Below are 14,682 nucleotides of genomic sequence, written 5' to 3' on the forward strand. Positions count from 1 at the left end.
ATCTGTAGGATCTGTGGTGATGTCTTCTCTTTCATTCCTGATATTGGCTATTTCTGTTCTTTCCTTTTTTTTTGCATTATCAGTCTGGCTAGAGGTTTATAGATTTTATTGATCTTTTTAAGGAATCAGCTTTGGTTTCATCGATTTTTTTTTTCCCTCTGTTATTTGTCCATATTCAATTTTATTGCTTTATGCTTGTGTCTTTATTTTCTTCTACTTATTTTGAGTTTAATTTGCACTTTTTTCTAGTTTCTCATGGTAGAAGCTTAGATTATTGATTTTAGACCTTTCTTATTTTTAAAAAATAGACATTTACTGATACAAATTTCTTTCCAGGTATTGCTTTTGACTTTTAAAAAAAATTTATTCAGTTCAAAATACTTTCTAGTTTCTTGTGATTTCTCTTTTGAACCATGGATTATTTAGAAGTACATTGTTTAAATTTTGAATATTTGGTTATTCCCCATATATCATTTTGTTAATCAGTTTCTGGTTTAATTTTTTTATGTTCAGAAAAATGTATTTTGTGTAATAAAATTTTAAGAGGGTTTACCCTTCAGTTTAATGAGACTAATTAATGGACTGTTTTGGTGAATGTTCTGTGTATACTTGAAAAGAATGATTATTCTGCTGTTATTGAGTGGAATGTTCTGTACATGTCAGGTCAACTTGGTTGATACGGTTGTTCAATATTTTTGTGAAAGGGCATCCAACAGTTCTCTCCATTTATCAGCTACTGTATTATATAGTAGGCATCATCAGAGCTCTGAAATGGGATAATTGGTGAAAGTCATTAAACCTTTAAATTCATGGGTAGTTTTCTGTGTGTGTGTGTGTGTGTGTGTGTGTGTGTGTGTGTGTGTGTGTGTGTTGGTGGGGGGATGTTGGAGGTTGGTTGATTTGTTTTGAGTATCTACTCTGTCAGATACTGTTCCAAGACAGAGAGAGCACAGTGGAAAACATTAGTAAAGTATACATTTCTCTTCTTTAAGAAACTTCTGTCTTGGGGAGATGACAGACAGTTATTAACACAACGAGGGGTGGAAGTGAGCATGAAGTGCTAAAGCAGTCACCTAAGGGAGCACTATACTAAAGAGATGAATATAGTAGAAAGATGTAAAAATTATGTATTAATGGTGCTTACAGTTCTCAGTAACAGTGGTAGTAGCCTTGTGTCTGTGGAGTTTGTCCTGGAAGGGAAGAGACTGGAGCCTAGGAGACAGTAACAAGGGCTAACATTTCATGAGTGTTTACTATGTGCCAGACGTTCTTTTTAGCATGTTACGTATATTCTTTTTATTACCATATTGACTGGTTGGGAGTGGGTACTGTTATCTCCATTTTATAGAAGAGGAAACTGAGGCACATAGAGGTTAACTTGCCCAAGGTGCAGGTAAATTGTTGAGTTAGGATTCAACCAAGCAGTGTGGCTCCAACATGCCTCAGAGATGTACGAGATTATGGTGATAATCCAGTTGACAGATAATAAGGATTTGATCTCGGATAGAGAATGTAGAGAAGGAAACAGATGGGAGAGGGTTTATTAAGGTAGAATCTATAGCACTGAGGTAAAGTAGGGGAGGGGCAATGTTCCACTAGACAGATGGGGAGAGGACACAATACACATCACAGAAATAGGAAAATCAGAAGGAGCTATTGGATGTATATACTTTTTTAAGCCAACCAGGTAGAGATTCCTTCCCTGGGGTTCAAGAATGGTAGAAAGTATGCATGAAAACTTTGGTCATCATTTGTAATAGAGGTATTTGGATCCCTGGGAATGTTGTGATCACCAAAGGGAAAAGAAAATAGAGGGGAGGTTTTAACAGGCAACTTTAAAATTTCTTACATTTATTGGATAAAAGAGTTTTGGATATGCGGAGGTACTATGGTTCAACATTATGTTGATTCAGTAATGGTATCTCCAAGAGCTTAGCTTCTGGTGTTGCCCAGTGTCTCATTGTGAAAGGGGTGTGCAGTAGAGGGAGCATTGTGGTAGGAGTTTGAAGAGCATGGCTCTATTTTTACTTAGCCTGCTAGGGCATAGTATCTTAGAAGTGAGCCCTTAGCTGCCTTCAGAATAAAATGAAAATAAGGTAATAGGATTGAAAACGGAAACGAGCTTTATACAAACTGAGATTAGTATTGAACCAGTTAGTTAACCACTTGGATACTGTCATGAAGGTAGGGTTATGTAACTCCACTGGAATGATTCCACAAAGATAAGAATTTGTGGTTATATTGCATCTGGGTTTTGACCTAAAAAGATCTTGGGTACTGAAATCAAATTCTCATTCCCTAATTAGTGTTTTTTGTTTTAGCTCTACTTGCACCATGAAAATCTGAGAAATTTGGTAGTTTTTAAACTCATTGCTCTATTTTACCTAACTGGCCTCTTCCATGGTTATGAGTCACTTCGAGCCTTTATTTCTTATCTAGAAAATGGGGTTAATGATTCCTATTCCAGTTAATTCAGAGGACTATTGGGAGGATTAAATGAGATGTTCAATGAAAAAGCCCTTTGTGAACTGAGAACTCTATAATTACAACTATCCCCTGGGTTTGTGGTGTGTTGATGGTGATAGGTTCATCACTCAAGTTCATCTGCCATTGCTACCCTTCTGCTGCCAGCACATTTATCTTGCATAGAAAAACAATGTACAGTGTGTTTCATGAAATTCATCCTTTGAACTAACACTTGGTTATTGGCGCACACAAGTGAATGCTCCTTTGCTTATCCCAGAATATATACCCTCTGTTGCCAGCCCGTTTTTCTGACATATAGTGCTTACCAGTGTGAGATTGGAGCAAGGTGCAGACTTGCCTTTTAAACTATGAAAAACTGCAGTACCTGTTTGAACAATTAGCATAAATTTCTGATTATAAGTGCATATAGTTGTGGACAGTCTTTTCCTCCTACCTCTCCTTTCTTCTCTCCCTTCCTCCTTCCCATTTCTCTCTTATTAAATCCCAGGACAAGATACAAGACACATGCCCTATAGAATAAGGGTAGGTAAGGAGTTTCTGGTGTCTGTATATCAGTCTGGGTGGGAGGAATTGTATGAGCTATACTTCCCTAAGAGGTCCTGTTTTCTATAGGCATGTAGCGTACAAGGGGTGAGTCCCTTTCAGTAAAAGATAGCCTGGATTTTAGTGGTTATTCTTCCTCCTATCCTGTTCTCTCCCAAAGATAATACACACAGCTGGGGGAAGTTAGTCACTAGGGCCCGGAGTCCAAATTAGGCTGGTCTGTTCTTACAGAAAGTCAGAGTTGTAAATCTGAACTGGTGATTCTATCCCTTGTTTCTGTGATGCTTCTCCCTCTCCCAGAACACACTCTTACACACCCTCACCTCTCTTATTTGATGTTCTCTTACAACAAATAACATGCAGATAGAGTGTGATGCTTTTATATTACATAAATTTCCACTTGTTGTCTCTTACAAGATAATGAACTCTGAATACATAAGTATTATATTAAACCATTTTGTTAACCTGACACAATACAATTCTACTTGGAGCAAAGATATAATCATTCTTTATGTCTAACTTCTGACTATCCATTTCATCATTCATCAGACATCCATTGTCCCCCAGCAGCATTGCCCCACTCATCAGTGATGCTTGGGCGGTTTCTTTATAGCTCCCTCTTAATACTCACTTTGTCCAATTAGTAAGTACTAGTGAGGCTTTGTTGCCATTTCCCAAGTGGGATCTTCTCAAATAGGTGATCTGGTCAACTGTTGTTCCGTCTTTTCCCACTGGTGCTCCATTGCTAGTTGTTTTTTCCTTTTCCTTGGCCAATCTCCATAGTTGATCCACAACAATACTCGTGTTTCTTCTTCACTCTATTTCTCTTCTCCAGACCTGCATGTGAATCAGAATCAGCTAGGGAGTTTTAAAAAAAAAAGAGTAAGCATAATCCCTGGATGTTGATTTGAGCTATCTGGGATGAGTCATTGAGAATCTATAGTTTCTAAAAGCTCCCTAGCAAAATATGATGAGTAGACAGTTTGAGTGATTCTTCTTCTGAATCGCTGCAGTGTGATAATCAGATTTCTCAACTAGGGCCATTCCATTGGATAATAAATGCTTTTGAACTTGCCTTACATTTACATGTGTTCTTTTTCCTAAAAGGGAGAATATGACTCCTAGCCTCATCTGATTCCACCTTACCCTCACCCAAAATAGTTCCTCAGCTCGGGAGGTTGAGGACCTCTTACAGTGTGGACATTCATCAAAGGTCACATTGTGTTGATGTTTTGAAGGAATCAAGGCAGATCCCAAGAAGATTGAAGGTTTTGGTTAGACTTGATCCAACAAAAGAATTGCCTGCCTGGATCGGGGATGGTTTATTTGGTGACTTCTTTAGAGGAGACCATCCTTCAGGAGGCTATTGCCTAATAAAAGTAGAGGGGACGTCTTTATTAAAGTTCTGTTGCCAGGCTATCCTATCCACTCCCCTCCAATCTCTAAAATCACCCTTGAACTCTTGGGGGTGGCCCTATAGCCATGTTCACAATGCCTGACCCAGGTAGTGCCCGGTGGTGCTGGGGATGACAGTTGACCCAAGTTGGGAGAGAGATTCTAAGCTGTTTTTTTGAGGATATGAACGAGAAGTCATATCAAGTGTGAAGCAGCAGCTGTGTGTGAAAGAAGCCTAGAAAAAATGAAGCAAGTATGTAGAGAGCAACAGATGCTGAGAGAATGACCTCAGTTCACAAGAGCCTTCTCCTAGTTCTAGTCCCTGTAAGGGTTCTTCCTCCCATGCACTCTTTGAGACGTTCCTGTAAGCTAATAACAAATTCCTCCTTTTTGGTTAAGCTAAGTCAGGATTTTTGTTATTTGAACTAAAAGCTGCTTTATTAAAATAACAGAAGATCAACTATGTATATGACTTTCTACTTTGTATTTCTCATAAGATCAGTACAAGTAAAATGCTGTGGATGAATAGGTCAGGGACCTATTAATCAGCTACAGGGAGTGTGACATACCATAAGTATGTGAAGGGACACTTTAGTCTGGCCAGTAAATGATATGTGCAAAGCATTTCTTCACAGTACCTGTCCCAAAGTTAAAAAAAAAAAAAAAGTTAGCTATCTAATTAACATAGCCAGTGAATATCTTATTGGCAGTTTTATCTGGTACTATAGTACCTCTCTTATTAGTTTCTTCTTTGCTAAGTCATGCTGTTCCTGGTATATACTCATTGGGCTTTTAATAATGGTTCTTTTTCCAAAATAAATATGTTGTGTATAGTTGTTTTTCTGATCAAACTGCCTGGAAGTTTTAGTATCATCCTTTGTTTAGACTGTTAACACTCGTTGATAAAAGATCTATTATAGAAGCATGAGATCTTACCAATCCTAGGTATTATCATCTGGAAATCCCCCTCCTTCCCCTCCTCCTCCCATCTCTCTCCCCAAAATTACAGCTGTGTAAGAACTTAGTCATTTTACTTGGAGAGCAACTTGTTGAACTTCCCTCAATTGAGTGGATACCCCTGCAATTCTTATCAACACTACAATTTATCTCTTAGCTTTACATTCCCACCCTGTCATTACAGTAGTCATTGTAAAAAACCAAGCACAGTGGGTGTTTTTCTTTTTGGCTGCCCAGCATATGAACTCCATGTCTGCATTAGGGGAATTCTCTACTTCTTGATTTTTTGTGGGAAGCAGTGTCACTATCCACATTCTCCCCTTCTAACCCCAATCCTCACACACCTTACACTCAGGCAGAATAGGGAAAAATTAGCGTACTTTTCAAGTTTGCTTACTCTAGATTTAGGGTAAAAATTAAAGAGGTCTGAAGTCGAGTGGTTTAGCTGGTGTGGGTAGAGAGGGGAGTGATGAGTTTGGAGGTAGTGGCTGTATTTTGCTGCTCCAAACTCGAGAGTATCTCTCATTGGCCAACACATTCTGAGTTTTGACTTGACGTTGAATCCCTTACATTGTTTGGTTGCTGGCAGTGATTTAGAAAAAATTTTTTTTGGTTTGTTTTATTAAAATTGGGAAAGAGAGTTTGTGATCTAGCTGAATGCTCTTATGACTGCTGCAGCTATCCTCAGTTCTGTATTTTGTAGATTTCTGTGCTGGGAGACTTCGCTTTCTCTTAACCATCCCAAGGGCACTGTAGTATTTTGTGGTGGGAACCTCAGTGGTGACAGCCCTTCACCATAGTCTCTTTTCAGTAAAAAGACTTCCAGTAACCTTCCTTACTTTTCTTTATGATTTTGTACCTTGTAGCTACTGTTGGAATCTTTGGTTTTTATGAGGTCAAGACTACTCTCTTTGAGTTTGATTATAATTTCCCTGGTGGTAAATTCACTGCCATAATCTCTGTTTAGTGCAGTACCTTGGGCAAATGAGTTCTCTTAACTTTTAGGTTGGGTTCTCGAAACTAACGTAAGAGTTAGGGGTTTTCCTTAGTATCTGTTGAAATCAACTGGCCTTATTAGTTTGGGCCAATTAATAGCATTGGGGTATTTAAAACATATAAATCTATAGAGTATTCATGATTTACTTATCAGTTTCTGACTTTTCTCCTGATTTTCTAAATCATGTGTGTCCGTCGTGGAAAAATTGGGTAAGTACAGAGCACTATTGAAAAAACAGTGTAGGTCCCAACATTGATCTACAGATTCAGTGCAATCCCTATTAAACTTCTCTCTGCCTTTTTTGCAGAAATTGACAAGATAATTCTAAAATTCACATGGAAATGCAAGGGACTCAGAATAGCCAAAACAATCTTGAAGAAAACAAAGTTGGTGGACTTATACTCTTGATTTCAAAACTTAATACAAAGCTACTGTAATCAAGGTGGTGTGGTACTGGCATAAGGATAGACATACAGATCAATGGAATAGAATTGAGAGTCCAGAAATAACCTGTAAGATTTATGGTTGTTTGATTTTTGACAAAGGTGCCAAGACAATTAAATGAAGGGAAGAACAGTCTTTCCACCAAGTGCTTCTAGAACAACTTGATATCCACATGCAAAAGAATGAATTTGGACCTCACTCTCACAGCAGAATTAACTAAAATGGATCAAAGACCTAAATGTAAAAACTAAAACTAAAACTCTTAGAGGAATACATAGGTATAAATCTTGATGACCTTGGGTTAATCAGTAGTTCCTTAGATATGACACCAAAAGCACAAGCAATCAAAGAAAAAAAATAGATAAATTGGATTTCACAAAGAAAAAATGATAAATTAGGCTTCATCATAATAAAAAACTTTTGTACTTAAAAAAACATTATCAGACCAGTGAAAAGACAACTCACAGAATGGGAGAAAATATTTGCAAATTATATATCTGAAAAGGGCCTAGAATCAAGAATATGTAAAGAACTTGTACAACTCAATAAAAAAACAAACAACTTGATTAAAAAATGAGCAAAGGACTTGAATACACATTTCTCCAGAGAAGATATACAAATGGCCAATAAACACATGAAAAGACTTTCAACATCTTTAGCCATTAGGGAAATGCAAATAAAAGCCACAATGATATGCCACTTCACACCTGTTAGGATGAGTATAATGAAAAAGGTGAAGAGTAGAAAGTCCTGGTGAGGTTGTAGAGAAACTGGAACCTCGTACGTAGCTGGTGGGAATGTAAATTGGTGCAGCTGCTTTGGAAAACAGTTTAGCAATTTCACAAATGGCAAAGCGTAAAGTTACCAATATGATTCAGCATTTCTACTCCTAGATATATACCCAAAAGAAATGAAAACATGCCCATGCAAAAACTTGTACACAATGGTCATTGCAGCCAAAATATGGAAACCTTGGGCCGGCCCCGTGGCTTAGTGGTTAAGTGTGCGCACTCCGCTGCTGGCGGCCCGGGTTCGGATCCCAGGAGTGCACTGACGCACCAGTTCTCCGGCCATGCTGACACCACGTCCCAAATACAGCAACTAGAAGGATGTGCAACTATGACATACAACTATCTACTGGGGCTTTGGGGGAAAAATAAATAAAATTATAAAAAAACAAACAAAATAGGGAAACCTTGTTTTTGATAATAGCCAAAAAAAGTGGAAACTACCCAAATGTCCATTAATTGGTGAATGGTTAAACAAAATGTGATGTATCCATACAATGGAATATCACTATTCAACAACAAAAAGGAACGAAGTAATACATGCAACAACATGGATGATGAACCTTGAAAACATATGCTAAAGAAGCCAGACAAAAGACTACATATTGTGTTTCCATTTATATGAAATGTTCAGAATAGACAAATCCGTAGAGACAGAAAAGTAGATTATTGGTTGCCAGGGGCTAGGGGAAGGAAGAAATGGGGAATGACTCCTGATGGGTATGTGGTTCCTTTTGGGGTTGATGAAAATGTTCTGGAGTTCGTTAATGGTGATGGTTGCACAGCCTTGTGAATATACTAAAAACCACTGAATTGTATACTTTACAAGGGAGGATTTTATGATATGTGAATTGTAACTCAATTAAAAAAAAGATAATTAAACAGGAAAATAGAGGCCACCTCAGATTCCGCTGCACAGGGACAACCACAGCTCATGTCAATTGAGCGTTTTACAAAATGGGAACTCAGTGCCAGGCACCTAAGCCCTTTAGATACCTTCTCATTTTTCCCTCCCAATAGCTTGATGAATCTTCCATCAGCACTGAGACTCCTGACTCCTTCGCCAGTGTTCTTTCCACTAATATGCTCTGCCTATTTTTACAAAGAATTTTGGGTGAAAAGAGAGCTTGCTAATTTGGAACATTGATTAAAATACTATTTTAGAAAGTTAAGTGCTTTACTCAAACACATGGTTAACCAAAATATATTTGTGGTATGGTTCAGTTAGTACTCAGCACTCAAGCTTAAAGCAAAAACTTGAGAAATGGGTTAAATCTCTGAAGTTAGTCCTTTAGTACAAAGGAGTTTATGTTGATCTTTTTTTCCCAGAGATTGTAAGAAAGAAACAAGTAAAATTAGGAACTTCCTTAAAGTGGCCATTCATCTTGGCCTGGTGTTAGATGCTACTCATCAGAATATGCTGTGATCCATTGCTTTTCAATGAAACTAGAGAGTTTAAAGTAGAAGGCATCAAGGAAACATGCTAGCATGAAAAACTTGGTTACAGTGGTTGATTTGGTTTATTTTATGCTCTTAAGATTTCAGAGCAACCACTTGTGGGCCCAGAGGTTTGTCCTGTGTGCTCCTTGATTGATTTTTTGTTCCTTATTAGTGGGCACCGAAAACTTAGTACACTTAAAACTCCTTGCAAAAATAAGCAAAATTTGGTTAGTAATTTTTTTTTTAAGGAGAGTTTATTCAAACTTCTTAATGACTTGGACAAGAGAATACTGTATTTTTTAAAATCTTGAACTTAAGATGCTGGTGCTCTGGCTTTATTCTTTCATCATGTAATTGAAGAAAATTTATTAATTTTCTGTGAAAATTTATTTCTAGAAACTTATGAATAGCTTGGTCCTGACTGAGAGGTTTTCATGGTAGTGTGGTTGATTCTTCCTATTTAATGTCTTTTGCATTCTGATTGAAGAAAACTTGGCTTTTAGTAAATATTAGCATAGTGTATTCTTTCTTCCCAGAAAAATTCTCTCAAAAATTTAATTTTAATATAATAAACACTTTCACTTAGGTATCATAATCTCATTATAATTTTGATGTAGATGGACCAAGCTTGGATTTTAAATTTCGTAAAGGCAGAAACTGTTTTTGCTGTCCCTGTATACTCCCAGAGTTTATCCTTATGCCTTGTCCTTAGTAAATGCTTAAGTGTTTGTAATATACATATATATTTATATATTTATTTATGTTATACATATTATTTTGTAATATACCTCCCCACAATTAACTGGAATGTTGTCAATTGATAACATTGTGTGTAATAATTTTTCTTTAATGTTTTTCTCTTTCTTTAGGTTGGTATTTTGTATGGCATCTCTTTTTATCGAAATTTAAGTTTCTGCGGGAACTGGTGGGAGACACAGGATCCCAGGAGGGAGATCATGAGCCTTCAGGGTCTGAAACAGAAGAGGACACTTCATCGTCTCCGCAGAGGATCAGATCCGCTCGCCAAAGAAGGGCACCTGCTGATGAAGGCCGCTGACCCCGGCCATAGTCCTGTGTTAGTGAATGATGAAAGGCAGTTGGGAGCCTCTGTCTTTAGTGACTCGGCTTTGCAATTTGCTTAAAAGATTGAAGAACATTTGTACTTGGTTTTAAGTCCAATTCAAAAAAAGATTTACATATAAGCCATATGAAAGTAAAGGGAATTAAAACCAAATTGGACCGTTGCAAATTTCATCTTAAAGATAACCTTTCGCTTCACTAGCATTTACTTATGTACTTAATCCTTGGCTATTGGGCTTATTTTCTTGGACTGGTATGAATCTGGTAAACATTACAGGCTTGAAAAACCATATTAATTCTATAATGTACGTTTTTTGTTTTTTTGTGGTTTTTGTTTTCACATTTTACCTTGTCTAAAATTGGAATGCATCTCACGATTACTGTCAACTAGGCAATAGTCATGATGTAATTATCCAGCCTGCATGTGTGAACTTATAGCTTATCATAGCGTCATCACTGTATTGTGGGTATCAGACATGTCAGGTTTAATTGGCATTTAAGATGTCTTCAAAAAGATTACACTATGATTCAGCATTGAAACGAAAAGTTATTGTATATGCAGAAACACATGGAAACAGAGCAGCGGGGCGTACATTTGATATCAGTGAAGCAAATGTCCATCACTGGAGGAATGACCGAAATTCCATATTTTCTTGTAAAGCAACAACAAAATGCTTTACGGAACCTAAGAAAGGAAGATACCCACAGGTAGACGAAGCTGTACTATACTTTGTCAGTGAGACACGTGCAAAAGGACTGCGTGTCACACGCCAGGCGATGCAGTTGAAGGCGGGAGAAATTGCCAAAACCCTTGGAATAGATGAAACAAAATTCAGAGCAACACGAGGCTGGTGTGATCGATTCATGCGTCGAGCAGGACTGTCGTTAAGGCGTCAAACATTGTTTTGTCCAAAGCTTCCTGCTGACCTTAAACAGAAGACAGTGGTGGAGCACTCTTTTGAGAAATGCTGTGTCATCAGCGCTCTTGGTGACACCAAGGGTGCTGTTGTGTGGAAGCGTGCAGACGTCGACGACTGTGATCTGAGAAGTGATTCCGAAGAGTTGGACTCAGAATATGAGGTTATAGTTATAACTTAACCAGTGTATTTCATATATTCTCTTTACGTATGCACAGGATTGACGTGGTAAAATCTGTTTAACTCTAAAAGCTCTGTTTCAATAAATATAAACATTCTACATGATACGAAAGCATTGTGTCGTAGTTTAATTGCCTGTGTTTTTTCTTAGTGATACATAAGGTGCATCCTACAATTGATGGTATCTTAGATAAAAAATAGTTTGTAAATTTATTTTTCTTTCTAGGATGATAATTATTTATTGGAGAACTTAATCCTGCCTCTTAACAATATTGCTAAAATAGTTATCTTCTATGAGATACATTTTTTTGGCAACTCACTCAAGATATTAGAGTAGTAACTTAGAAACCTAAGAACTGTCTTCTACTTTAGGGAGAGTAGGATTAGTTACTCCCTTTCTATGGGAGGACTTCATGCTCAAGGCCTGTGTTGTGGAGAAAATATTTCTTCACAAGCAGCAATTCAGTGACAAGACCTCAGAGGTACAGGGTATAGAGGGAAAAATAGAGAGCGGGTGAAAATGCCTGCTTCCCTGTGAAATGACTCTTACCAGGTTCCCATGTTTGTCTTCACTGAACTTTGGACTGTGTGTTTACTGGGGAGAGAGATACGGATCAAAGAACCTTCCTGTTTAGTGTTACCTCCTTTGTACTAGAATGAATTGCAAAGCCAACTTGTCCTATTAATCTAAGTTCTTTTTGTGTTTTTAACCTGTTCTCATAAAAACTATTCATCACAGAATATCACCTCTATTCTATGATGGTATGTAATTTTATGTTTGATACCTCATACTGTATGCCGATAGTTTTGTTTGTTAACAGTTCACTTGTTCTGCCTCAAGTTTTATTCCTGATGAACACCTCTGCTGTCACTGTAGCCCTTTGGGTATACTAAAAGGGAATTTACAGAAAATAACTTTAAGTGCTTGCTGGGGAAAATCCCCAGCAGCTGAGAATGGGGCATAATCTTTCTGTCTTCATTTCCTTATTGGATGCAATTTTCTATTTTTATGTGACTTAGGTATTAACAAAACAGTGACACAAGTTTTGAGCATTAATTTTAGGGCTTCATACTAGCTAAATGTGTTAAAATGATCATCAGTTAGGAAAAAAATGACTAAAAAGCTCGGTACTGGGAGGATATTTAAATTAGATTTTTCATAGTCTAACATTTTGAGCTGTGGATTCTGCTTTATAGTGGATAATCTTAGGTTTAGATAATAATAGTTGCTGACGAACTTTTAAGTAGCTGATGAACTTCCATATTGTGTCAGTATTAAAGAGTGGTGGCTGACATGACCTCCCCAAATCTACAAGGGTCATCTACAAATTCATGTAAAGGTGTACGTGTTGGTATTATTTATTAATATTTATGCTTCAAAGATGTGTGTCTTAATAGAATCTTAAGAAATGTTCTGCTTAACTTACTTGGGAAATATACCCAAAAGCATATTAATAGCTCACATCCTGCCGTGTTTTAACTCTTAGGAGAGTCAAAAGAAATCACTGATGCCAATATGAAAATTCTACAAACTAATTTCCTTTGTTTAACATCTTTTTCCCCCCTACACCTCTCTTCCCCCACATAGTACCTATTTCTAAGGCCACTATGAAAGACAGAAGAAATAGTTGTTAACACAGAGTTATTTGTGTGGTATGGTGTTTCTGTTCTTTTCCTGTTGTAGAGCTTTTGTAGCTGAGCTTACCAGAACTTCATCATAAGTGCGTTTTCAGTTTCGCAGTAGGAGACAGACTAGGCTGTGGTTAATTTGGTTTAGAAGTTTAGAAGGTTCTGAGCATTAAAAACACGTACAAGTATTAGTTTTGTCTGACTACTGACAAACAATGATGGTGATCAAGTATGCCATCTTTTGAGGATTAATTTTAAAATTGAGGACACTGGCAGGTTGTTTCATTTCCTTCCCAACCAACCATTTCCAAATCTTTCTTTTTTGCCTCTGAAATGTCTGTGAAAGTTGCCTGTATCAAATGTATTGGTAGCATTGCTCTGATTTTAAATGCCAAAAAACACTAAATATTTGTGTGGCACTGTTAAATGAGGTTTTTAATATTTACATCAAACTAAAAATAGAATTCATCCGATGGATTTTGTAGTATTGTTTTCGTGGAGGAAACAAGTATTTTGTTATTTGGTGGAGAGCCAATTCACACATGTGCTGACCCATTTCTTTAGATGTTATTAGGTTTAAAAACAACTTCAAACTGTTATTTTGCTGAAAGTTGGGAATACTTCAAGTAACGTTTTCACAAAATATGGCATTTTAAACCAAAATGTGTTGAAAGATTTGAAAGTAGTGCATTTTTACTTTTAAGAGCAACAATTTTTGAAATTAAGTCAACAATGTGGTATTTTTTAATGTTAGTTTTTCTTAAAAGGTGTGTTTTAATGTAACATGCAACCAATGTAACTTTAGCTTTTGATGGTAAACTTCAAGTGCTTTTATATTTTAAGTTGACTTTAAGAAGCCAATGAGCAGTGTCAAAGGTTATAGACTCCCAAGCAATTAATGGAATAGTATCTTGTTATGGAGTCTAGAATGAAGGCACCTTGTATTGTCTTCTTTTAAAGTATCCTGTAGTTTTTAAATTAAAGCGTAAAGAGTAACATTTTAGCTTATATTAGTAAAAGTTACATTTTCTATTTGTTAATGTACGTGTGCTGCCTGTTTTATGACCAGTGTTTAATGTTACCCTCTAAGTCAGTTCTATGCATAACCATTTACCAAATACTGCTGCTATGGTTTCTTAAAGGAAACCTTCTGTGCTGTGCTATGCTGCATTGTCATCTTGCTGCTTGGCAAATAGGTTTTTAAGGAATTAGAACTGTGTATGTTACTAGTACCTTTGTATAACGAGACGTAAAATTAGAGATGAAGAATGTATGTAAATGATCATTCACTGTTTTTTTTTTTTAAAACTGGTCAGTAATATAAAGCTTCTGTGGTTTGTATGATGTTTTAACTTTCACTTTTAACTGCATAAAATAAATTAAAATGAAAACAGAAATTGTGTATGTTTCATTGATCAAGTGTAGTAAGTATGAAGGGGACCTTGAACGTGGGGGATTTGAAAGCAGCCATTTTTACCAGTGGTCTACCCTTCACCTCGTTTTTCAACCTCTGAAAATCTGTAAGAATTAAGACCAGATAGCAGTAGTATTCTTAATGCCATGAAAGTAATTGACTTAGAACCTAAGGACATATAGCCGTAGAGCTAAATTACATTTACCATGGTTAGCCTTTTGTTTTCTTCTCATGCATTTATCCAACACCCTCAAGATTGTTTTGGTAAACTGTTTACCAGAGATCATGTCTCACATTTTTGTTAGTATTAATTGCCAGGAAGATGGAGTGAAGAAACTGACCAAAGCCAAGGAAAAAGAATGAGGAATGCCTTTGAAAACCCATGTGAGATAGGAAACCATTAATTGCAGT

At 36.8% G+C, this 14,682-nt stretch overlaps 1 protein-coding gene across 1 annotated transcript in view; it reads left to right on the forward strand.

Moving 5' to 3' along the window:
• Positions 1-14,248, forward strand: part of SMIM13 (small integral membrane protein 13) — a 31,594-nt gene extending 17,346 nt beyond the window's left edge. The window contains exon 2 of the mRNA XM_004432188.3: positions 9,921-14,248. Coding sequence (XP_004432245.1) covers positions 9,921-10,108 — 188 coding nt within the window. The 3' untranslated portion in view covers positions 10,109-14,248. The remainder of the gene's footprint in view (positions 1-9,920) is intronic.
• Positions 14,249-14,682: the final 434 nt, after the last annotated feature.

This window comes from Ceratotherium simum, chromosome 13 (assembly GCF_057802395.1).
Source record: "Ceratotherium simum simum isolate JZ-2026a chromosome 13, ASM5780239v1, whole genome shotgun sequence".
NCBI lineage: Eukaryota > Metazoa > Chordata > Mammalia > Perissodactyla > Rhinocerotidae > Ceratotherium > Ceratotherium simum.